This window comes from Podarcis pityusensis (genome assembly GCF_964106645.2).
Source record: "Podarcis pityusensis genome assembly, chromosome: Z".
Classification (NCBI taxonomy): Eukaryota; Metazoa; Chordata; class Lepidosauria; order Squamata; family Lacertidae; genus Podarcis; species Podarcis pityusensis.
This window is the reverse complement of record NC_138044.1, coordinates 2801890-2827246: the sequence shown is the minus strand read 5'-3', so window position 1 is coordinate 2827246 and position 25357 is coordinate 2801890. Positions and strand designations below refer to the sequence as shown.

Below are 25357 nucleotides of genomic sequence, written 5' to 3'. Positions count from 1 at the left end.
ACATAAGTACCAATTTTGTGATTTGGCCATATCTCCACTGTTATCTGTAGTACAATAGTACTTATATTGCCATATTTTACTTTATAAATTGCTTGCTGGTCATTGACCGTATTAAAGATATTTGATTTGATCAGGCCAGTGGCCCATCTAGCCCACATCCTGTTCTCACAGTAGCGGATCAGACGCCTGTGGGAAACCTGCAATCTGAATCGAACACAACAAGAGCCCTCTGTCCCTGTGGCTTCCAGCACTGGTATTCTGAAGCGTCGCTGCCTCCAGCTGTGGAGTCTGGGCATAGTTGTTATGACTAGCAGCCACTGATAAGCCTCTCCTCCTCCATGAATGTGTCCAACTCACTTTTAAAGCCATTCAGGTTGGAGGCCATTACTATCACTTGGGTGAATGAGTTCTGGAGTATATCTATGTGTGAAGAAATACTTTTATCTGTGCTAAATTTTCCAACATTCAGCTTCATTGGATATCCACAAGAGAGAGTGAGAAAAACCTTTTTTATTTCCACTTTCTCCACACTATGCATAATTTTATATGCCTCTTTCACGCCACCTCTTACTTGCCTTTTGTCGGATCAAAGAAGTCCCTAGCGCTGCTACATTTCCTCATTGGGGAGTCACTCCACCCGCTTGACAATTCCAGTTGCCCTTTTCTGACCGTTTCCCAACTCTACAATACAGTGGTACCTCGGGTTACATACGCTTCAGGTTACAGACGCTTCAGGTTACAGACTCCACTAACCCAGAAATACTACCTCAGGTTAAGAACTTTGCTTCAGGATGAGAACAGAAATCGTGCTCTGGCAGCGCGGCGGCAGTGGGAAGCCCCACTAGCTAAAGTGGTGCTTCAGGTTAAGAATGTTGTTGTTTAGTCGTGTCCGACTCTTCATGACCCCCTGGACCAGAGCACGCCAGGCACTCCTGTCTTCTACTGCCTCCTGCAGTTTGGTCAAACTCATGCTGGTAGCTTCGAGAACACTGTCCCACCATCTCGTCCTCTGTCGTCCCCTTCTCCTTGTGCCCTCCATCTTTCCCAGCATCAGGGTCTTTTCCAGGGAGTCTTCTCTTCTCATGAGGTGGCCAAAGTCTTGGAGCCTCAGCTTAAAGGATCTGTCCTTCCAGTGAGCATTCAGGGCTGATTTCCTTCAGAATGGATAGCTTTGATCTTCTTGCAGTCCATGGGACTCTCAAGAGTCTCCTCCAGCACCATAATTCAAAAGCATCAATTCTTCAGCGATCAGCCTTCTTTATGGTCCAGCTCTCACTTCCATACATCACTAATGGGAAAACCATAGCTTTAACTATTAAGAATGGTTTCGGGTTAAGAACAGACCTCCAGAAGGAATTAAGTTCTTAACCTGAGGTACCACTGTATTCTTTTTGCAGTGAGGCCACCAGAACTGTACAGAGTTCAACTGTGGTCCACTAAAGTTTACACTATCATAGACGTGCTAGTCTTTAAGGTGTTAGCATAATTTTTTGCCGGAGACTTGTGTTGTGCTGGAAATCTAACCGAGGGAGGTCTGTAATGCCAGTTCGCTCTTCACTGCTCCACCCTGGAATCTCTTGCCTGTGAGACAGGGTGCCCCTTACTGAGACCCAAGGCAGCCATCCTGGGGGAACTGTCACCGAAAAGGTCACCTCCCGGCAGTTCCCTGCTCAGGGGAGGCTGGTCCACTAGGCAAATGGGGCCCTGTCCCACCAACGTCAATCCAGGGGAAGACCCTGGCTACCACCTTCCTCCTCCCTGATCTCAGTGTGGCCCTTGCAGAACTCAGCAGGAAGCAAAATGGTTTGAAAAGCAGACTTTGGCTATACCTGCCATTGGTTCTAGCCCACCTACTGTTGACCTCCTCCCTTATACCTTTCCAATTTCAATGTATGGTAGCCATTACTGGACACTCCTCCCCTGGCTGTCCAATTCCACTGGGTTGGTGGTTGCATTGGTTCTAGAAAATGGTGGAGGTGGGGGGTAATTACAGGAAAAAAAACACAGCTGTGGAATTTTTTCTACCTCTCTCCCTCCTCATCACTCTTAATGAGGCACCATGCAGTTGTGTAAGCACCTCAAGGGACCTGGTTTTCATTTTGCCTCTGTTGACTCCTACAAAACAATTTATCTCCTACATTGATGCTGCTGTATAAACAATAATTACCATTTGTAATAATTATTCTTTTAAGCCCTTTTAAAATGGGGGGGGTATTGGGTTTGTGTGTGTGTGTGTTTTGATGATGTATTTTGTGGTTTTGTATTCTGATTTTATTCTGTGAATGGCCCAGAGACCTCTAGGTATAGATAGGGTGGTATATAAATTTAATAAATAATTTAAAATAATAAAATTATTTTTATTAGGTTACTGACTTTCTGCCAGTGCAATCAAACAGCAACTTACAATTCAACAGGCACATAAGAAGAGCCTGTTCAGGCAAGTCAATGGCCGATTTAGTCCAGCATCCTGTTCTCACAGTGGCCAACCAGATGCCCCACTGCAAAATCCTCAAGCAGGATCTGAACCAGTGTTTAAAATTCCCCATGCACCAGGCGCATTTTGCTACTGGTTTTGCGACTATGCTGAGATTTCTGGGCATCATGTTGTTGACCACAGTTTAAAAACCTCCGTCTTAGTCTAGGGCTACCAGACATCCCTGGTTCCCGGGGACAGTCCCCAGATCTGCAAATCTGTTCCCGGGAAATGTGGCAGCGGCAGCCTCAGCAGCCCGGAGCCAGCCTGTTAGTATAGTTGGCTCTGGCTGGCTTCAGGAGCTGCTCACTGCTGTGGCGCCCGCCATTTTTCCTCTCTGGAAGTCCCCATATGATGTGTCTTGTGCGCAGCCCATCATACAGGGACCTCCGGAGAGGAAAAATGGTGGGCGCCATGGCAGCAAGCAGCTCCTGAAGCCAGCCAGAGCCAACTGCCAGAGCCAACTGCACTACCAGGCTGGCTCCAGGCTGCTGACTGCCAAAGGGGAAATGGGGACGTCTGGTGGTACAGATCTCCGGCCCCCTTCCCCCTTTGTTTTGACTGATCAGGGGAGGCTTGGGAGTTGCGGGCGGGCGGCCATTGCCCGGTTTTTTTAAAAAACTCTGCACATTTATGTTTCACAGGGTGCGAAAGAAAGGCTTTGCACCTTTATACAATATGCATGTGTGCTTCAGCCCAGGGTCTTTGGTCTCACCATCCTCACTACTGACTCCCTGTTGCTACTCAGCTTCAAAAAAAAGAAAAAAGTGTCCCCGGATTCATTTGAAAAAATCTGGTAACCATATCTTAGTCCATGGTTTATTCCATTTCCACTGTGTGTGTTTCTCCTTCTGGCATACTGGAACAAGTGATTTGTTGCAAGAGGAAGATACAGTCAAGCAATGTAGCTGAGATTATAGAGTCATAGAATTGTAGCGTTGGAAGGGACCCTGAGGGTCCTCTAGTCCAACCCCCTGGTAAACTGCAACCTGGAGCTAAGGTGCCATTTTGCACTTAGCTGATATATCTTGAGTTTCTAGCACTGAGAGCACCAGAGTCCTCTCCCCTCCTCTGGCTTCAAACAACTGGTATTCAGGAACATTCCTGCCTCCGACTTCCTCCAAAATCTTTTCTCTGTCCACTTTCTCCAGTCCATACCATCCAAAAACTTCTATCATGTCTCCTGTTTACTTGCCTTTTCTCTACACTTCTCTCTTTTTTTAAAAAATAAATTTTTATTAATGTTCCAACAAAATTATACAATTTTATCCAAATTTTAACAAATAAAAAACATTTTAGACTTCCTTCAGCTTCTCTGGTAATCATCCATAGTTATTCTTCAGTACGCATTCCCTTCATTGTATTGCCATTTATCTTCCCTCCCCCTTCTATTTCTTTTTGACAATACATCTTAACTTTTACAGTGCTTCTTGAAACCCCACTAGCGTTGTTTGCACATCACACACATTTTTCAGATATTCCACAAACTTTTCCCAGTCTTCGGTAAACTTTTCTCTACACTTCTCTTTTCTGTGAACCGCCCTGAGACCTCCAGATTTGGGGTGGTATAAAAAGTAGTAGTAATAATAATAATAATAATAGACCAAAAAGTCCCAAACAGTGCAACATTTCCTCAAAGAGGAGTTGCTCCACCCCTTTGATCATTTTGGTTGCCCTTCTCTGAACTTTTCCAATTCCCAACTCTACAATATCCTTTGTACAGTAATGTAAACTACATAGCAGGAAGAGGCATTGGGGTCAATTCAGGGAACAGATTTTTCCTTTCGGGCCCATTATACCTGGTAAACAAGCATAAAGGTATCTGAAAGACAAATAATGCTGTTTCCATAGACGGCGGCTTTGGAAGACTGTTCCTTTGCTATGAAAGAGGACAACCTGCTCGAACAAGGCCGTTCTCTTGCACAGTACACGCCGTGCTGTGTTTGAGCATCCTGTGGTGGAGCCCGTAGGTGGGTCTGCCAGGGAAGGGCGGGGATTGGCGTTACTAAGACCATTCCGCTAGGGCCTCCGGTTTCTGCAGGAGGTTAAAGGAGAGAGTCACGGATATTCACCGCGTTGGGGGCAGGCGTGGAATCATAGATTGGTAGAGAAGGGGCTCTAAAGGGTGGCAATGCAGGATTCACAACTAAAGCATCTCTGACAGATGGCTGGAAACGTTCCGGGAACTTCCAGCGGGCAGAGCGGGCGTTTTGCCTCCAAAGACTCCAGGATCAGTCCTTGGCATGTTCGGTTAAAAGGCTCCAGCTGCAAGCCTGGAAGTATCCCCAACCCGCTTCGAGCTGAAGGAGGACTTATGCATAAACATGCACAGCGTTACGCTGCAAGTAAGCGGAATCGCTTCAGATCAGACAAACAAGTTCGAAGCGAGCGCCCAGTATAGACAGCTAACAGTTTTGCATCCTCGCGGGAAACAGGACGTAGAAGCGGGGGGCGTTCCTTATGCCTGGGGGCGGGACTGTGTGCTGGCTGCAATTTCCTCTCCTTCCTCCTGAGGCCTGACCCCCACCAGTTGCTTTTTTAAAGTTTGACCAGTTGCAATTTTGTTTTATTCCCCGCCCCCTCTTGCTAATGGAAGGGGAACCCTGCCTGGTTGGACGAGCGCACGCCTGAAATCAGTCCACTCAGGCGAAGGGGGGCGGGGCGGGAATTTGGAAGTGACACGGGTTTCCGTGCTGTGGTTGCAAGAGAGGATCTTGCAAGTAACCGACCTTCACGGGGGAACGAGGTGGAGGCGACGTTCCGTTTCTTCCCGGGGAACGTTCCACAAACTTTGGCGCGCGCTCCCCAGGGACAGTTTTGTAGCTGTTGCAAATTGCAAAAAAAGACTCTCTTTCCCCTTTGCAAAAGCTCAGCAAGCAGCGCAGAGAGAGGAGGTGATGGCGTGCCTGGAAGAGGAGATCCGGGCGCGGCTGGAGTGTGCCGGCCAGTCCCACTTGCTGCGCTTCTGGGGCGAGCTGGACCCGGCGCAGCGAGACTCGCTCCTGGAGTCGCTGGCGAAACTGGACGCCGAGGAGCTGGGCGAGCATTGCCGGAGGGCGGCGGAGGCCTGCGCGCGGGAGGAAGAGCCGCGCCAGGAGAGACTGGGCTGCCGGATAGAGCCCATCCCTCCAGAGTTCTTCGGCAGCGTCTGCAGGAGCGACCCGCGGACTTTGGAGCAGTGGGAGGAAGAGGGTAAGGCCAGGAGAGACCTGGCTTTTGGTAGCCCTTTTGACCTCTGGGGGTTGCAGGTGGAGGATGAACAAGCAGTTGGAACGTTGTGGGTTACGGTGTTAACTTTTCGCTGTAGAACCTCGGCGCAAAGGTAGTCTACCTGAGACTGCCGGAGGTCGGGTGCATGTGGTTGTACCTGCCTGCCTACGTGCGCTTCCCAGAGGCACCTGGTTGGATAATGATGGACCTTTGGTCCGATCCATTAGTGCTTTAATTTTCGGAGAGTGGGCGTGTGGAGAACGGACTACTGTACATTATTGGTTCTGTTCTTGTAACCCCGCCTTTCCTTGGTCGGTCACGCCCACTTAATCAGACATACCCACAGACACACCCACCTATCCCTTTGGCCTCACCTTCCTCGGCAAAGGCCGTTTCGGAATACAGTACTGTAGTGGACTACATATAAGCCGGCATATTTTTCTTCTTCATTGTTCCATGTAGAAACAACCTGAATGAAGAAAGGAAGATTGCACAACTTTCGCACACAGTAAAATAAGTTTTGTGCCACCTAAAATTGTACATTTAGACACCAGGAAACTGTTCCCTTGCGTTGTCTGTGGCCCAAAATGCTGTTGTTGAGTAAAACATTTTAAGGAGTGATGCCCCCTGTAAGCCAGCCTTCTTCCTCCAGCTTGATAATCTCCCGTTGCCATTGGCGGCAATATTTGGCTAGGGGCTGTTGGGAGTTGTAGTCCACCTGTTTATGAAGGGCGCCATGTTGGCAAAGCCTTCAGTGTTTGCAAAATACAATTTGGCCTGCCTGGGTGTCCGTTTGCTGTGTGCTTTGGGGGGGTCAAAACTTGCCTTGGGTGCTGTGCAAACACCAGTTCTGTGTTAAGAGTACTTGTGCACCTGTGTTACATAATTTTAATACCTTTAACAAAATTTATATACTGTTTGGTTATTTGACAGAAAACCTCTGAGCAGTTTACAAAGATACTTGGGACTGAGGATTCCAACCAACTGCCTAGAAGACCAAAGAACCACTGGGCATGTGTAGATAGAGCTGAAGTAAAGCACACTCTGACATCATCAGGACCTAGGGCTACTAGAGGCTTTGTCCCCCGCCTCTAAGTACTAAGTACAGTGGTACCTCGGGTTACATACGCTTCAGGTTACATACGCTTCAGGTTACATACGCTTCAGATTACAGACTTCGCTAACCCAGAAGTATTACCTCGGGTTAAGAACTTTGCTTCCGGATGAGAACAGAAATCGTGCTCCGGCAGCGTGGCGGCAGCGGGAGGCCCCATTAGCTAAAGTGGTGCTTCAGGTTAAGAACAGTTTCAGTTTAAGAATGGACCTCCGGAATGAATTAATTACTTAACCCGAGGTACCGCTGTAGTACTGTCTGGGATTGCTTTTTACCTTCTCCTTCCCAGTTCCTTTTCCTTTTGTGTTGTATATTTTTGGTGGAAAGTCTGAGGGAAGAAACCGACTGTCATCATAAGCTGCTCTGGGCGCTTACGAGTTGGAGTAAAAGTACTTCAAATAATTTAAATTCCCAGGCATTGCCTCAGTTTTTAAAGCCTCTTCTGGAGCTGTCAGACCTGTTCAGCGATGAGGGGAAAGAAGGCAGCTGGGTCCACAGAAATTGCACAATCACACCTGTGCCTCTTTCAGATGATTCTTGCTTGGGGTGCGGGTAGGGGGCTTCCAGGCCCCCAAAGGAGCCTCTCACCCTGTGCACTGTCTCCAAGGGCAGCCCCCCGGACTGCAGCTGATAATCTCTTAATCTCAGGGTCTTAATCTCAGGGTCATGGGTTTGACAAAAGATTGGGCAAAAGATTCCTGCATTGCACTTGACGGCCCTCGTGGTCCTTTCCAACCGTGATTTGAACGAGATATATATTTCCTCCGGTGATCTTTCTCTTGTCTCCTTCAAGGGCTCCGTAAGATCTCCCAGAACAAGGTGGCCGTGCTCCTTCTGGCTGGAGGGCAAGGGACACGCCTCGGGGTGCCTTACCCGAAGGGCATGTATGATGTGGGGCTGCCGAGCCATAAGACCCTCTATCAGATCCAGGCGGAGCGGATCCGCAGAGTGGAGCAGCTGGCTGGTGATAAGTTTGGAACTCGCTGCACAGTCCCTTGGTGGGTAGCTGGCTCCTGGGGTCTTAAGGCACTGGCCAGTGGCTCTTGTGGTCACATGGTGTCCCAAAATTCTTTGCTGTTGTTCCTTTTGCTGAGTGGTAGGGAGGTTTTACGCCAATCTGATGCCCTCTTCTTGGAGCCAGTGTGGTGTAGTGGTTAAGAGTGGTGGACTCGTAATCTGGTGAACCGGGTTCGCTTCCTCGCTCCTCCACATGCATCTGCTGGGTGACCTTGGGCCAGTCACACTTCTCTGAAGTCTCTCAGCCCCACTCACCTCACAGAGTGTTTGTTGTGGGGGAGGAAGGGAAAGGAGAATGTTAGCCACTTTGAGACTCCTTAGGGTAGTGATAAAGCAGGATATCAAATCCAAACTCTTCTTCTTCTTCTTGGTTTGCAGTGTGACTTCCATTGGCAAAGTCTGTTTAGACCAGGGGTTGGCAACCTTTGGCCCATGGGCCACAAGCAGCCCACGGGGGTCATTTAACTGGCCCCTGAGCCGCCCCCGAGCTGAGCTGGCCACTTGGTGAGTCCCCGCCTGCTGTGCTAAACCAGTGCAGTACCGAGCTGGGACTCGCTTCTGTAACGCCGGAAATCACATCTGCGCATGCGCAGACGCCGAAAATTGCGGGCGGGCGATCCGGCCCACGGAGGGATCTCCGCTGGAGTGAACTGGCCCAGGCAAGGTAAACCTTGCCGGCCCCTGGTTAAACATTTAACTAGGATATTTCCAAAGCTCCAAAAATATCAGGACTGTCCCCTGAAATCTTTGTCAGATAATCAGCTGAATGTTAATCAGTTGGTTAAACATACATAAATTTGCATGTAACTGAAACAGTACCTCCAGAGAGGGGGAGAAGCATATTCGGGACTTTTCACTTTAAGAGGTGAGTAAGGGGTGACACAGGACGTGGGTGGCGCGGTGGGTTAAACCACAGAGCCTAGGACTTGCCGATCAGAAGGTCGGCGGTTCGAATCCCCGTGACGGGGTGAGCGCCCGTTGCTCGGTCCCTGCTCCTGCCAACCTAGCAGTTAGAAAGTGCGTCAAAGTGCAAGTAGATAAATAAGTATCGCTCCGGCGGGAAGTTAAACAGCGTTTCCGTGCGCTGCTCTGGTTTGCCAGAAGCGGCTTAGTCATGCTGGCCCCTGACCGGGAAGCTGTACGCCAGCTCCCTTGGCCAATAAAGCGAGATGAGCGCCGCAACCCCAGAGTCGTCCACAACTGGACCTAATGGTCAGGGGTCCCTTTACCTTTAAGGGGTGACACAATATAAGTTTATAAAATGACATATTCATGGTGTGGGGAAAGTTTCCCTCCCTCCCTCATAATACTAGAATTCATGGACATCCAATGAACCTGAATGCTGGAATGACTTCTTCACTCAGCGCATAGTTAAACTGTGGAACTCCCTCCCACAGGAGGCAGTGATGGTCACCAACCTGGGTGGCTTTAAAAGGGGACTGGACAAATTTGTGTTAGAGGAGAGAGCCATCAGTGGCTCCTAGCCCCAGTGGCTCTGCTCTGCCTCCACAGTCAGAGGCAGCAACGGCTCTGAACCAGTTGCTGGAAGCTACAAGAGGGAAGAGGGTTCTTGGGCTCTCAGTCCTGTTTGGGGTTTTCCCACAGGCATGTGGCTGGGCCCTGTGAAAACAGGGCTCTGTTTGGGGCTGGGCGATACCTGGTTTTTAGCATGGTCATATATCACCACCTAAACATCACAATGTGTAAATACCGTATTTTTTGCTCTATTAAGACTCAATTTTCCCTCCCCAAAAGTAAGGGGAAATGTGTGTGCGTCTTATGGAGCGAATGCAGGCTGCGCAGCTATCCCAGAAGCCGGAACAGCAAGAGGGATTGCTGCTTTCACTGCGCAGAGATCCCTCTTGCTGTTCTGGCTTCTGAGATTCAGAATATTTTTTTTCTTGTTTTCCTCCTCCAAAAACTTGGTGCGTCTTGTGGTCCGGTGCATCTTATAGAGCGAAAAATACGGTATATCACAATAGCTGAAATAAAGATAGAGGTATGTAGAAGCATTGGTTGGCTTCACAGATTCCCCCCCCCCCCCGCGTTGTGATCTTTGCATGGCATTGCTGTTCACTTCTGTGTTTTTGAATCTTCAAAAGAAAGGCATGTGCCTGTCCTTGTCATGCTTGCTTGTCATGCCCTGGGTGTGCCCAACTGCAAAAATACTACTACTACTACTAATAATAATAATAATAATAATAATTTTTTATTTATATCCCGCCCTCCCCAGCCAAAGCCAGGCCCAGAGCGGCTAACAACAGTAAAAGTAACACAGTTTACATAAATCACAATCTATTAATTGAAATACATTCTAAAATCAATTCATTCTAAAATCAATTCAGAATCAAATTAATGGCAACCATTGGGCTAGAGTTCTGTGAGGATTACAGAAGGAGAGAGGAGGTCAGACTGTGCCTTGGCCAAAGGCCTGGTGGAACAGCTCTGTCTTGCAGGCCTTGCGGAAAGATGTCAAGTCCCGCAGGACCCTAGTCTCTTGTGACAGAGTGTTCCACCATATCGGGGCCAGTGCTGAAAAGGCCCTGGCTCTGGTTGAGGCCAGCCTAACCTGTCTGTGGCCCGGGACCTCCAAGATGTTTTTGTTTGCAGACCGTAAGGTCCTCTGTGGGACATACCAGGAGAGGTGGTCTCGTAGGTACGTGGGTCCTAGGCCACATAGGGCTTTAAAGGTCAAAACCAGCACCTTAAACCTGACCCTGTACTCCACCGGGAGCCAGTGCAGCTGGTATAGCACCGGCTGAATCTGATCCCGCGGCAAGGACCCCGTAAGGAGTCTTGCCGCGGCATTCTGCACCCGCTGGAGTTTCTGGGTCAGTCTCAAAGAAACGTTCTCTGCTTGCTTTGTTTGTGTGAATCCAACCCTGCTGGTTTCCTTGTCCAGTGCTTCTAACTGCAGTGCCCTGTCTGCCTCCCCGGCAGGTACATTATGACCAGTGAGTTCACTTTGGGACCGACAGAGAAATTCTTCCAGGAGCACAACTACTTTAACCTGGAGAAGTCCAACATCATCATGTTTGAGCAGAGGATGCTCCCAGCCGTGGCATTTGATGGGAAAGCAATCTTGGAAGAGAAAGGGAAGATTGCCATGGCGCCAGGTATACAGCAACTTTCCTAAAGTTGGGAAAGTGTTAGGTCTTGCTTGGGAGCTTCTGAAGGCCTCTCACTGGCACCGTTTTGAATATTCGAGTGAAAAGGGGCATTGTATGTAGCAAATCCTTCACATGTGGGAGAGCTTTCTCGTAGCAGCACAGCTGTATCATTTTTCTTTTTCAGAATTGATTTATTATTTTTTTAAATGCAACCACAACAAAAGGAAAGGGAACAATAGATCGAAAGCACCATACCTTGGAAGGACAAAAGTACAGAGTTAAAGTACAGGTCCAAAGGGATGATACAGTATTAACTCATACAAAGATTCCCTTTACAAATAATGAAGATTTATAAAAATAAAAGTATTATCCGCCTGTGAGTTGCATTGTTATTGAGAGTAAAGGTTCTATATAGCTTTAAGTGAGCCAGACATTTACATATACTGATTGCACTGAGTGACCATGTCCCTCAATATTTGTACTGTATAGGGAATACAATTGTATACAATTGTATAGAGAATACAATCATGCCATATAATAAATACTATTATTATAATAATTATTTATTAGGTCTCTTATCTGCCCTTCACTGTGAAGTTCTAGGATGGGTTTCATTTACAAGCAGTGGTAAAACTGGTTACAGAGATTGCGGGGGAGAGGCAAAGGTGGGTGGTTGATAGCATGGATGCTGGCCAGTTGGTGCTGGTCCTAACCCAGTTTCTGTTTGGTAGTTAACTCATTCCTTGTGTGTTGCAGATGGCAACGGTGGTTTGTACCGCGCCCTGATGGACAACAAGATCCTGGAGCACATGGAGCGGTGTGGCGTCCAGTACGTCCATGTCTACTGTGTGGACAACATCCTTGTCAAAATGGCAGATCCCGTCTTCATTGGTTTCTGTGTCTCGAAAGGAGCTGATTGTGGTGCTAAGGTGACAGAGAAAAAAACATTGGGCAGGGATGATCGCACAATTCCCTTGTGTGCAGGGCGGAGGGCTGTCATGGTTAAGAATGAGCAAGGAGGAGCAAAGATAAGATCTCCATCTCTGCTAGAGGTGACTCATCTTCTGATGGTCCTTTCAACATCCAAATGACAATTACATTGCTCATCATGGTTATGCCCTGTGGTACCCCAGGACCCACAGCTGGGGTGTAAGTAAAGAACAATTGCATCTTATGCTTGATTAAGTTGTGCAGTTTAAACCTTACGTGGTTGAAAGCCAGCTGGCTGAAATCCCCCAAATTAATCGCATGCAAGGCTTAAAAGAGTCTAAAAGTTGATTTTGCATCGGGGGTACGGAAAGAGCTTTTAAGTACTTACTTACTGGGTGCCGGAAGGCTCTTGGGAGGTTTTGTAGGATTTTGCAGAAGCTTCCCAGAGCCCAGCTTCAAAGCTGTTTTCCTTGCTTGGATGGTAAGGATGGTTGTGCAGTGGTGATTCCAAGGGGGCGCTTCGGGTATACATATTTTTGTGCATATGCACCATCCCCAGAATGTACCCCCAACACAAGATGCAGTCGTACTGCTTGTTAAACTACAGTATTTTTCCGTGTATAAGACATGCCCATGCATAAGACAACCCTCCCTTTTTTTAAACCCAAAATTAAGAAATTAAGTTGTTTAGCTGTGGCGGGTGGGGGAGGTCACTTTGCCAATCGCTCACGTGCCTGCTTGCCACTGCTGATCACTTGCCACAGCCACTGGCAATCGTACACCTTGCCACCAATTGTCTGTCTGCTTGCCACCACCAACGGCCCACCTGCCCACTTCCCACTTCCCACAGCCGCCAATCGCCTGCCCAATTGCCTCAACCACAGCCAATCGCCAGCAGGCCTTGCCGCAGCCACCAATCACCCGCCCACTCGCCACTGCCAATCTCCTGCTTGCTGCTGCCATTAATCACACGTCCCCCCCTCTGCATTCACTATCCGTGTATAAGACAACACCCAATTTTTGCCTAATTTTTTTAAAGCAAAAAGCATTGTCTTTTACACGGAAAAATATGGTAATAAAACTATTGTGGATTGGGGGCGGGGAGTTTGGTCCTTCCACATGTGCCCCCCCCCCCATATTTGGTTTTTTTAAAAAAAACAACAACCCAATGCATTGCTTGTGTCTGGCAGTTTGCAGATGGAATCTGATTAATAATAATAATAATAATAATAATTTATTTTTATTTATACCCCGTCCTTCCTGGTTCAGAAAACCGGGCTCAAGGCAGCTAACAACAAATTTAAAACACTTAATTGATGCTACAAAAAGCAGCATAAAATATGATATAAAGCGTAAATAACAATAAAATCAAGAATAAAAAAATCAATTTAGGGGGAAAATCCATCCAATAAACATTAGATGATCACCAGGGCTAGCTGGCTAAATTAGTCCCACTTGGGCCAGCGAGGAGACGAGGGGAGAATTAGCTGTGGGATCCCAGAGTGGGGAATCCCTCCCTGCTCAAATGAACCTTCCTCCTCATTTTTTACTGCATTTTTTAAAAATCTAGATCTGCTTTTGCCTCCATGTAACGTGTTGCGTTTCTTCCTCCTGCCTCCAAGCCATAAACATGTTGAATATAGGTAGTGTCTGTGATGGACAGTATATGGAACTTTAAGTACCCTTAAAGCAAAATGAAACAAAACATGAAAAGTGAGTTTTTTAGATGAACTTTGAACATCTATGGGCAGTGCCTAGGTAAAATCTTAGAAGGGTGTTGAGGGGTGACTGGCAGAGATCCTTTCCCCCCACTTCCTGGGCCTGCAACAGTTAAGTAATCTCGTGCTAAACAGGCAAACATATGCATCCAGTTAATTGACCATGTGAATTTCTGAATTCAGCATCCTCTGAGCGGAATTGGATTTGATCTGTAGAATCAAGAATTACCTGGACACAGGTATAGCAAGAGAAGATCAGAAAATATTCCTCTATGCCACAGGAGCGGCAAGGATCCTAACTGCTAAAACTGGCAAAAAGAAACTGTGCCAACAAAAATGGAATGGCAAGACAAACCATTAAGAGTATATTGAACTGGCTAGATTAACAGAGGCAATTAGAGATCACACTAGACAAGAGTTTCAAAAAGCATGGGGGAAATGCAGAGAATACTTCACAAAACAGTGCCCTAAAATACATACCTGGGCTTGTTTTGATTAATGTCTGCAGGAGACTTTGTTGATATTTAAGTTATAATTAGAAAAATCTTAATAATTATTCATAAAGGAAGCAGTTTATAAGAAGTACCGTATTTTTCGCTCTATAGGATGCACTTTTCCCCCTCCAAAATTAAGGGGAAATGTGTGTGCGTCCTATGGAGCGAATGCAGGCTCCTTGGCTTCAGCAATAGGAACGCGAAGCCTCCGAAGCGCAGAGGGAGCACTTCCGCCGTGCTCCAGAGGCTTCGGGTTGCCTTCACTGAAGCCTGGAGAGCGAGAGGGGTCAGTGCGCAGCGACCCCTCTCGCTCTCCAGGCTTCCAAGGTAGCTGCCTGAAGCCTCCAGAGCGCAGCAGGAACTCCCGCTGCGCTCCGGAGGCTTTGGGTAAACGCACCTTGAACGCGCAGAACACACCTTGTTTTAGAGGGGGAGAACAAGAAAAAAAAAATTCTCCCCCTCTGCGCAGTGCCCCTTCAGCGAAGCGGCAGGAGAAATGGAAGAAATGTTTCCCCCCTCTAAAACAAGGTGTGTCCTATGGTCGGGTGCATCCTATAGAGCGAAAAATACAGTAAATAAGGAGACCATATACAGGATAAAGGAAGTCTTTTATTTGTTGTTTGTATTGGTGTATGTTATGCTCGTTGTATGTTATGTTCACATTTAATGAGGGTGGATTGCATATTGGGTGAGGTTATGTTATGTTGTAAATAAAATTCCAATAAAAAATATTTTTAAAAAGAAAAAAGAATTACCCAGCCCCTCCACCTGCTCGATCCACTCTTTGCGGTTATTTCACTTGCTACCTCACTCTGGCCCAAAAATTCTATTTTTTGTTTGTTTGTTTGTTTGTTAAGGTAGTGGAAAAAGCCTACCCCACAGAGCCAGTTGGGGTGGTTTGCTCTGTGGACGGAGTATATCAGGTGGTGGAATACAGCGAGATCTCCTTAGAAACGGCACAGAGGAGAAACACGGATGGCCGGTTGACATACAGCGCTGGAAATATCTGCAATCACTTCTTTAGTCTTGACTTCCTGAAGGCTGTCACAGAGTAAGTCCTGCAGTTGTGCATGCTCACTTTCCCATGACCTGTTCCAGAGTTTGAGTGTGGGATCTGCATCCTGGAAATCAGTGGGGTGGGAAGGGATGCATGCATTTCTGAGCATTGTATCAGGATTGTGACAAACTGAGCTCCTAGTTGTTGTAAACAAAATCTGCCCTTTTTCCCTTATGGGGTATCCAAGAGCCCATATAGAGTCCTTATGTAGGTTCCCTATTGGTAGGAGAAAATAGCAGAGGCCAACCAGAAAATATTGAGAAGCAAAGCAGCTCGTAAGCCTGATCTTTATTAAAACTGTTGCAACAGGGTGCTCCCCCCCACGTAGGAGAGAGGAGGAACCCAGGACCAAGGTGTGCCTGCCCTTATATAGACATTTTAAATTCCCTGCCTTGGAGCTCAAGACCACCCCTCCATACATCATATATACATCACAGAAAAGGCGGTCTGCAACAGAAATTTGAATGTTGTTGTTTTTCCTGTCTGCCAGGTTATCTGATAATGCCTTATCTGATTGCCTTTCCTGGTAGTCTGGCCATTCCTTTGAGATGGTGATTACCCAATTCCTGAGACAATGGGAAGGTTCCCTCACCCCCTTCCTCCTTGCAGAGAAAACATTTGGTCAGTCTGGGAGTCAAAATGGTTTCAGGGAGTCAAATTGGTTTCAGGAAGGTCTTCCTGTGCTGCTCCAGACATATATATATACATATGACCTTAAAATTCTATTACATAGTTTTCTGGTTAGAAGCTGTAGAATCATAGTGCTTTAGACTAGGTAGAGGACTCCCAAGGGTCATCTAGTCCAACCCCCTGCAATGCAGGAATCAGAGCTAAGGAATCCCTGACAGATGGCCATCCAAACTCTGTGTGGAAACCTCCAGCGAAGGAGCGCCTACCACCTTCAGAGGTTGCCCGTTCTATAGCTCTTAAAGCTATGCGTTTCCATTTTTATAGCAGGCAGCTTCAGTAGGCTTTTAAACTCACTTTATTCAGCAATACTGCATGCAGAAGATAAAATCTATAATGAACACTATTTCATGGAGGATAAAGCTTGGAACGGCTGCCAGCCACAATGACTATGCTCTGCCTCCACATTAATGTTTCTGAATATCAGTTGCTGGAAAATACACAGCAGTGGACAGTGCTCAGATCCTGCCCTTTTCCACAGGCATCTGGTCGGCCACTGTGAGAACAGGACTGGGGGACCCGTTGGCCTGATCCAGCAGGGCTCTTCTTAGGTTCTTATTTTGAAGAAACTCTAACGCAAAGGAAGTACAGTGAACGCTCAGGTTGCAAATGTGATCTGTGCGGGATGCACGTTCGCAACCCGCAGCGTTTGCAACCTGCAGCTGCACGTCTGTGCACGCACGAGTTGCGATTCGGTGCTTCTGCGCATGCACAAAGCGCAATTTAGCACTTCTGCGTATGCGCGACCGCCGAAACCCGGAAGTAACCCATTCTGGTACTTCCGGGTTTCAGCGTTCCGTAACTCGAAAAAACGCAACCTGAAGTGCCTGTAACCCAAGATATGACTGTAGTAATTGGAAAAACAGGAGAACTCAAAAACTTGGTTGCTATCATCCAGGCAGCCAAAAAAAAGACGGCTTACCTACACGCTCTCCTAAACTGCGGCCTCTGTCATATAGCTCTTAAACTACAGTCCTAGGACAAATCTTTGCCTTCTGTTTGAAAGGCAGATTTCAGAAAACCCACAGAAACAACTCCAATATACCAGTGAATCATTATCCAAAGATTTCCAGGAAGTGTCCGGCGAATTGCCAAAAATAACTTATGCAGAGTTTTCCCCCGCCCCTTTCTCCATGAAAACAGCTCAGCAGAAAGGTCCCCACCAGCACTTTGTCAAACACACCACCCCTCCTGCAGAAAAGTGGGGGAACAAAATAATCAGGGGGATGAAGCTTTCCTCCCACTTTCCCGCGGCCCCCCCCCCATTTAAATTAAACTTGTCCATAGAATCATAGAATTGTAGAGTTGAGAGGGCCACCAGGTATAACCCTTTGAAATGCAGAAAGAAGCATGGAGATAGTTTGATGGAACACTGAAACCCTGGATCATCAAACTGATTGTGGCAGTAGATTTCAGGCAAGTGAAAAGGCAGAACGCGCCTCTCCTTCCCCTTACAGCTGTGCAGTGCAAGGAATGACCTGGGGCAGCCCTGAGCGATCTTGCTGCACAACAACATTTTTTAGCAGAGCAGAGTTTGAGGAAGTCTCCTGTGTGCTTATGTGTCTGTCCTTTCCTGTCTACCAGGAAGTTTGAGCCCCGCTTGAAACGCCATGTGGCTGTCAAGAAAGTCCCTTTCGTCGACCAGGAGGGCAATCGGGTGACGCCGCTAAAACCCAACGGGATAAAGCTGGAGAAGTTTGTGTTTGATGTGTTCCAGTTTTCTAAGTTAGTACCAAATGTGTCTCTTTTCTCTTTCAGTGTATCCTGTTCTTTGGGGCAGGAGTTGGGGAGACTTGGCCAAACTGGTGCCTGCCAAACATTTTGGACTACACCTCCCATCAGCCTCTGCTGGGCCTGATGGGGGGCACAGTCCAAAACATTTGGAGCGCACCAGGTTGCTAAATGATAATGGAACCAGCTGCTACGGGGTAAGGAGTTGTGACAACACAGCTTGTCTCCCAAACTTCTGATAGCTTCTGGTTTTGTTTTCTGAATCAAAATGGCAGGCACACTTACCTGCTGCACCCTAGAGCATTTTCTTTTTTTGAGGGATTGATTATTGCAGTCAGTAGATGAGAACATTACATGTGCAGCTGCAGCTGCTATAGCAGGGCAGAATGGTGTGCCCTGGTAGCCTCTAGATTACTACCATGAGTTACATGTGGGGCTGCCTATGAAAACCGTTTGGAATTTATATGCCTGGCTGCATTAAGGTAAAGGGACCCCTGACCATTTGGTCTAGTCGTGGCCGACTCTGGGGTTGCGGCGCTCATCTCGCTTTATTGGCAGAGGGAGCCGGCGTACAGCTTCCGGGTCATGTGGCCAGCAGGACTAAGCTGCTTCTGGCGAACCAGAGCAGTGCACGGAAATGCCGTTTACCTTCCCGCCGGAGCGGTACCTATTGATCTACTTGCACTTTGACGTACTTTCGAACTGCTAGGTTGGCAGGAGCTGGGACCGAGCAATAGGAGCTCACCCCGTCGCGGGGATTTGAACCACTGACCTTCTGATCGTCAAGTCCTAGGCTCTGTGGTTTAACCCACAGCGCCACCCGCACCCCACCTGTGCTCCTAATAACAATGATAGCTCTACCAACAACAGTGAAATTTTAAGCTTCTTTATTAGAAGCTGTCTGAGCAGTGCTTTACACCAAATGTGCTGTACAGGTATGTGTGTAGATAGATAGATAGATAGATAGATAGATAGATAGATAGATAGATAGATATTGATTGCATTCTGCTAGAATCCAGAGACCCAGCTTGAATGCATCATGTTTTTCAGATCATCTATCTAGAAATATTTAGTTCACATCCACACCATAAATTAAAAGCACCCTTATATTGTTCTGCTTTAACAGTCATGGGGACTGTATTTTGTTAAGAGTGCTGGGAATTATAGGCACCCTGTGAAGTCAGCACCCTTAGACTACTTTTGGGGTGTGGAAGGCATGGTGGCTAAATTATCTGTTTATTAATTAAATTTATTAGTCACATGGGGGGGGCATGGCAACTTTAAAAGTCCACACCGTACATACATTAAAACCCGAGGAGGGGGGAAGAAGAGATACATTAAAACATCCTACCCACTCTAAAAGGCCATAGGTGGTTAAAAGCCAAAGCCCCGGTTAAAAAGGAAGGTTTTTGCCTGGTGCCTGAAGATACGTAACGATGGCACCAGGTGAGCCTTGCTGGGGAGAGCTTTCTACAAGCGGAAAGCCACCACAGAAAAGTCTCTGTTCTCCTTTTGCCCCTTTCCAGACCTCCTGGGCCTTGGATGATGACCGCAGGGTGCAGACTGGTTCCTATGGTATAAGAGTGCTTTTAAATGTCTGGTGTGGATGTGGCTTTAGTTTGCTTTTGCAGTCAAGTCCAACTGGAATTGGCAGCTTGGAGAACAGCTGTAAGGTCTCGCTGTTTGCCTCCAAATGCATTCCTTTCATGGATATGGCAAGTTACGTTTTCCTGGATTCTGCAACGTGCCGTGGCCTCAGTGGCTCCATGCACATACAGGAGGGCATGACTACAACTGAAACTCCCATTTTAAGCCTCCAGTTTCTCCCTTCTGTTAACAGGAAGTTCGTAGCCTTTGAGGTCCCGAGGGAAGAGGAGTTCTCGCCTTTGAAGAACTCCAATGCGGCCGACAAAGACACTCCCATCACAGCTCGCCGGTCACTCCTCTCCCAACACTACCGTTGGGCTGTGAAGGCAGGAGCTAGATTTGTCAATGGCAATGGCCAGAGGATACCTGAAGAACCAAGGTCTGTGAAGGCTTCTCCGATTTATCCTCCCCCAAGGGATTGTGGGAACCGTAGTTTACCCCAAGGGGCCAGGGAGCACTAGATGAATTTGTGACATGGAATGCTGCCACAGTGAAACACTGTGTGCGTGTGGCCCCATCGGCAGTATGCGTAAAGCAGTTATCACACCACTTTAAGCAGTCATGGCTTCCTGCAAAGAATCCTGGGAATTATTTAAGGGTCCTGAGAGTTGTTAGAAGACCCCCTACTCCTCTTACAGGGCTACAATTCGTGGAGTGGTTTAGCAGTCAAGCCCTCTTCCCAGGAAACTCTGGGAGCTGTAGTTCTGAGTGGGGAATAGCTGGGGGTCTGGTCAGGACTAACCGTTAAGTATCTGTTTAACATCCTTGCAACAGATTTTTGGCCTCATCCGCACCATACACTTGAAGCACTATGATACTACTTTAAACAGGTGTGGCTTCTCCCAAAGGATTCTGGGAGCTGTAGTTTGTTAAGGATTCTCAGAGAAGACCCTCCCTGCTCCCAGAGCTACAATTCCCAGAGTTCCCTGGCGATTGCTAAACCACTCTGGGAATTGGTGCTTTTGGAGGGGAATTGGGGTGGGGGGTTGTCTCCTAACACCTCTCAGCAGCTTCAGCAAACCACACCTCCCAGGTTTCATGGCTGTTCAAATTACAGTGGTACCTTGGGTTACAGACGCTTCAGGTTACAGACTCTGCTAACCCAGAAATAGTACCTTGGGTTAAGAACTTTACCTCAGGATGAGGCGGCAGCGGGAGGCCCCATTAGCTAAAGTGGTACCTCAGGTTAAGAACAGTTTCAGGTTAAGAACGGACCTCCGGAACGAATTAAGTTCTTAACCCGAGGTACCACTGTAGTATGATAGTGCCTTAAGTGTATAGCGCAGATGAGATCTTCTTGTGGAGATAAATTGTGCCCTCTGGGGTTTATACCAGAGAGGGGAAGAGTGCAATGAAGCAGCTTTCTCCAAGATGGGGCTGGATTCCAGCCACGTGCTGCAACCACCAAGATGGATGTTGTATTCCAGCAGCATTTGGAAGGCACTAGATTAGGAGAAGTTGTGTTAACATGCTGTGACCAAACTCTTAATATGGCACAGGGAAGGTTTTATTTTGTTTTATTTTAAAGGTGGGGCATAATAATAAAACACAGGGTTCAGGATTCAAAGCTTATTGAGGTCATCCTCTCTAATCTGGGGTGCCTTTCTCCCCGTCCCAGGTGTGTGAGGCCATAAAATAATAGAATTGTATGGTTGGAAGGGACCCAAAGCGTCATCTAGTCCAATCTCCTGCATATAGAAGTACATTGCAGTTATGCGTTCTGGTTGCAGTTATTCGGGTGGCAAGGGAAGAACACTCGGCTAATGCTCTGGTGCTTCTGTTTATTGTTTACTTCATTTATATATGACTTGTCTTCCAAGCACCCATGGTAGATTACAGTTTTAAAATACCAAAACCAAATAGATGAAATAAAATGTGAAGTTGACCTGGGGCTGTGTTGAGCAATTTCTGTTGTTGCCTTGGGCTGCCTCCCTGCCTCTCTTTTCTGTGGCTTGTCATATGTTTGCAGAGAGACATTATTTTCATTTTTCTCTCTTTTCAGTTTATCAGGAGATGACGAACCACCCGCTGTATGTGAGATTTCACCTCTAGTCTCTTACTTTGGGGAGGTGAGGGCAACATTTTATGTGAACTCCTGTTAAGGATTCATCTGCTTCTAAGGAAATACGTTCTTATTTCTGAGCCAGTGCAAAGAATATTGGGGATGTTGTAGAGCAGGCACAGGCAAACTCCGGCCCTCCGTATGTTTTGGAACTACAATTCCCATCATCCCTAGGTAACAGGACCAGTGGTCAGGGATGATGGAAACTGTAGTCTCAAAACATCTGGAGGGCCGGAGCTTGCCTATGCCTGTTGAAGAGCCCTGGGATTGAAGAATGTTCAGCCAACATGGCAAATATGGGATAAAACTCCCCATGAGCAAACTCTCCCGTCATAAGGGATCAGGCAGTAGCGTCTTTCAACTGTGGCAGAGTCCATAGCCTGGAACCGCAGAGCTATATAGGCTTTCCTCCATTTGGAATTTGTGATGCTGGTTACATATAATTACAAAAAACACAAAATACTGTTGTGTCAGAATAATAAAAAAGAAAAGCAGCTAAGAATAATTTCTTCCCTATTATTATTATTATTATTATTATTAAAATCTTTTTGATTGTTTTATAAGTGTATGTATGTCACTTTTTGGGACGCGGGTGGTGCTGTGGGTTAAACCACAGAGCCTAGGATTTGCCGATCAGAAGGTTGGCGGTTTGAATCCCCACGACGGGGTGAGCTCCCATTGCTTGGTCCCTGCTCCTGCCAACCTAGCAATTCGAAAGCACGTCAAGTGCAAGTAGATAAATAGGTACCACTCCGGTGGGAAGGTAAACGGCGTTTCTGTGCACTGCTCTGGTTCGCCAGAAGCGGCTTAGTCGTGCTGGCCACATGACCCGAAGCTGTCCGCGGACAAACGCCTGCTCCCTCGGCCTATAGAGCGAGATGAGCGCGCAACCCCAGAGTCAGTCACGACTGGACCTAATGGTCAGGGGTCCCTTTACCCTTTACCTCTGTCACTTTTAGAGTTAACAACTTAGGCAGGTCTCCAGAGGTTTTAAATCCAGAATGGGTAGCAGGGACGTAAGGGAGAATCAGTATGCGACAGGAAATAAAGGCTGAAAGATGGGTTACAGCAGGGGTCAGCAAACCTTTTCAGCAGGGGGCCGGTCCACTGTCCCTCAGACCTTGTGGGACTATATTTTGAAAAAAATAATGAACGAATTCCTATGCCCCACAAATAACCCAGAGGTGCATTTTAAATAAAAGGACACATTCTACTCATGTAGAAACACGCTGATTCCCGGACTGTCTGCGGGCCGGATTTAGAAGGCGATTGGGCTGGATCCGGCCCCCGGGACTTAGTTTGCCTACCCATGGGTTACAGCAGCAAGAGGAAACCTCTGGCTCTCCAGCAGCAACTCAACTCATGCTTGCATCATCTCCAACCATTGGCTGAGGCTGCTGGGAGTTGGCTTCTGACATCTAGAGGGCCACAGATACCCCATACCCCTGACTTAGGGGCAAAAGTCGTGGTTAGCTTTTAAAATGGGTGGAGAACCTCAGGCCTGGGAATTTAATGTGGCCCTTGAGGCTTTTCTGGCGGTTAGGACTCTCTGCAAGCTACTTGCCCCACTGCTGTGAGTGCTTTGCCTTGGCTTGAATGTATGCTGAACTGTGTTGATGCCTCTTGACATATTCCACGGAAGTAAGCTACAAAAGAGCCACATTGGTTATTCCATCCACTTTCATCTCTGGTCCTGACCATCACTGTCATGCAAACTCTGAAAGCTTGCCCATAAGGGAATGTGGCCTTTGGCTCAAAATTGTTTTCTTTTGCAGGGACTAGAGAAGTACCTGAAAGCCAAAGACCTCCAGTCACCTTTTCTTCTCGATGAAACCAAAGCAGAAACATTAACAAGAGCTTGAATGAAGACCCAACTTGGAAGATTGTCCTCTGCGACCATCTTTTTCTTGACTGTTGCCTTGTAATTAAGAAAAGAATAATTTTGAGAAACTATCAGTGTTTATGATACTATAAAGCCAAAATCTTCTAACTTTTCTGCTTCTGGGGTGGGGTTGTTAGGTCACACTGTGCCTGGAGAGTGATGGTTTCTGCCCTTGATTGTCCCAATAGCATTCTCTGCAACTTTCAAAGAGCTGTCTGAAATAAGACCCACCATCCTTACTATGGCTGAGAGGCCCCTTGTGTGTAATGCTGAAATTGGAGGCAGCCCTGGTGGACGGGATTCTTTGCTGGTGTCAACACTCAAAGGAACCAGAGAGGCAGCAGATAGCTGAGCGGAACCTCTAAATAGTGCTGCACATATTCCATAGATATTATTTACCAATGCTGGGTGAAGGGGCTCTGTATTATCTTGGAGGAGCATGACTCAGTGGCAGAACAAATAGGAGGACCCAAGTTTGATTATGGACAACTCCACTTAAAAGGATGTTAGGTGGTAGGTCTGGAGAAAGCTCTGGGCTTCAGACCTTGGAGATAAGCTTCCAGTGAGGAGCAAACAGTGCTTACCTAAATCTGCGTTTGCAAGAACTTTATACACTCAAAGTTAAAGGCATTGTCTGTGTCCAGAATCTCTTGCCTCATCTTGGAAGTACTGCCCTGACTGTGGAAGAGACAGGATCTGAATTGCATCTATTTTGGCAGTGCCATTTTGAATCTGGTGTTTTCAGCTTGAGCTGAAAGCTTCCCTCTTCGCAAATCTTTGTGTAGCAGAGTGCATTGTTTTCTTTCTCCTTTTTAATTATCCCCAAACCGTCTTTTGATACTGATAATGCCCTCCCTGAACTGGGACCCTCTAGTTGTTTTAGGACACTACAGTTTCTCTAATCTGTGACCATGCTGACTGGGGCTGATGGGAATCCAACCATAGCTGAAGCCACCACATTGGGGAAAGCTGCTTTATACATGTTCTGGAAGAAAGTGATGAAAACCCTATATTGCCCGTTTTGTAATTTTCACATATTAAAAGTGCTTTAAAAAGTCTAGCTTGCCTTTTGTGTTTCTTTTTTTAAAACTGGCCCTACTCCCGAGACCTGGCACACAGACAGAAAACGCAACAAGAGGAGTTGCAATGCCCAGCCCTAGCAACTCCCAAATCAGTTGCTCTTCCATAGTTTACTAGTTTCCTTCCCTAGACATAGATGCAGGGTGCGTGGGTGTAAGCTATATATATACAGGATCACTTGCCTTCTGCACTAAAAACCAGCAGGTACACAGGCAACCCAGATTGGATGACAAGCAAAGGCTCAGCTGTGTAAATGACGCAAATCATGACAGCTTACATAATGTATTTGTTTTTTGCGCAACTTATTCTCTTCCTGGTAGACAATAGAAGGGCAAGGCTTCTGATGGCTCTTGCCCACTGAAAATCTTACTCTGCCACTTCTGTCTTCACATATCAGCTGATACTGCCCACATTTATAATTTTTTTTTTAAAAAAAAAGCTTGCAGACATAATTACTTTTTAAAGTTTAAAGTTTTAGTTTCCAAAATAAAAGCTTTTAAATGTGAGCAATATCAGAAGATCTGCAAATGGAAAACTAAGGTCCTTTAAAGGCCATACACTGCAGTGCCATATGAAGAGTTGAGGAGTTACCGATTTGTGACACGGATCCAGAGCCCTTCCTGTCCATTAGTGGTCCAATTTCTTTTGCAGTATGTTTTCCATGAGCCAATTAGCAGCATTCTGCTAATTAGCAGCATTCCACCATAGTGCCAAAGATGAAAAAAAATTCTGGGCATAAGTATGCCCGTGCTTTCTGGTCAACATAAGGCTGCTTGACGGAATGGGCAATAATAACATACTTTAGGTCAGGATTAATGTGTGACCCTCCGGATGTTATAGACTACAGCTCTTTTCAACCCTGACGGGTCAGGTTCAGCTGAGGCTGAAGAGCATTGTAGTCCAACATGTGGAGGGCCACAAGTAAGTCACTCCTGGTTTATGATGAAAGACTGGGTATAGATAAGTGTCTTAACAGATATTAAACATAAAGTGCTCAGTGTCATATTAAAGCAAGCAGTGTGATCCAAAATCCCATTTTTAAGGTTTGCAGTTCTATCAACATGGCAAATTTCCATGTTGTGGGAAGTTTTCATATATATATATATATATATATGTATGTGTATGTGTGTGTGTGTGTGTGTGTG

The 25357-nt window shown here is 46.8% G+C and overlaps 1 protein-coding gene across 1 annotated transcript; it reads left to right on the top strand.

The window, feature by feature from the left end:
- Positions 1-4953: 4953 nt before the first annotated feature.
- Positions 4954-24190, top strand: UAP1L1 (UDP-N-acetylglucosamine pyrophosphorylase 1 like 1). The gene is made up of 9 exons (XM_080990948.1): positions 4954-5665; positions 7591-7795; positions 10755-10930; positions 11681-11853; positions 14924-15117; positions 17395-17535; positions 19382-19567; positions 21191-21257; positions 23026-24190. The coding sequence occupies exons 1-9, from the start codon at positions 5371-5373 to the stop codon at positions 23110-23112; spliced, it is 1524 nt and encodes a 507-aa protein (XP_080847074.1). The 5' UTR covers positions 4954-5370; the 3' UTR covers positions 23113-24190.
- The last annotated feature ends 1167 nt before the right edge of the window (positions 24191-25357 follow it).

What these genes read in the sequence shown, in the direction of transcription:
- UAP1L1 (XM_080990948.1), top strand. Translation starts at nt 5,371, where the DNA reads ATGGCGTGCCTGGAAGAGGAGATCCGGGCGCGGCTGGAGTGTGCCGGC. An exon ending in GAGCTGATTGTGGTGCTAAG is followed by an intron (nt 11,854 to 14,923) that starts GTGACAGAGAAA and finishes TTGTTTGTTAAG; the next exon opens with GTAGTGGAAAAAGCCTACCC. An exon ending in TAGTCTCTTACTTTGGGGAG is followed by an intron (nt 21,258 to 23,025) that starts GTGAGGGCAACA and finishes TTTCTTTTGCAG; the next exon opens with GGACTAGAGAAGTACCTGAA.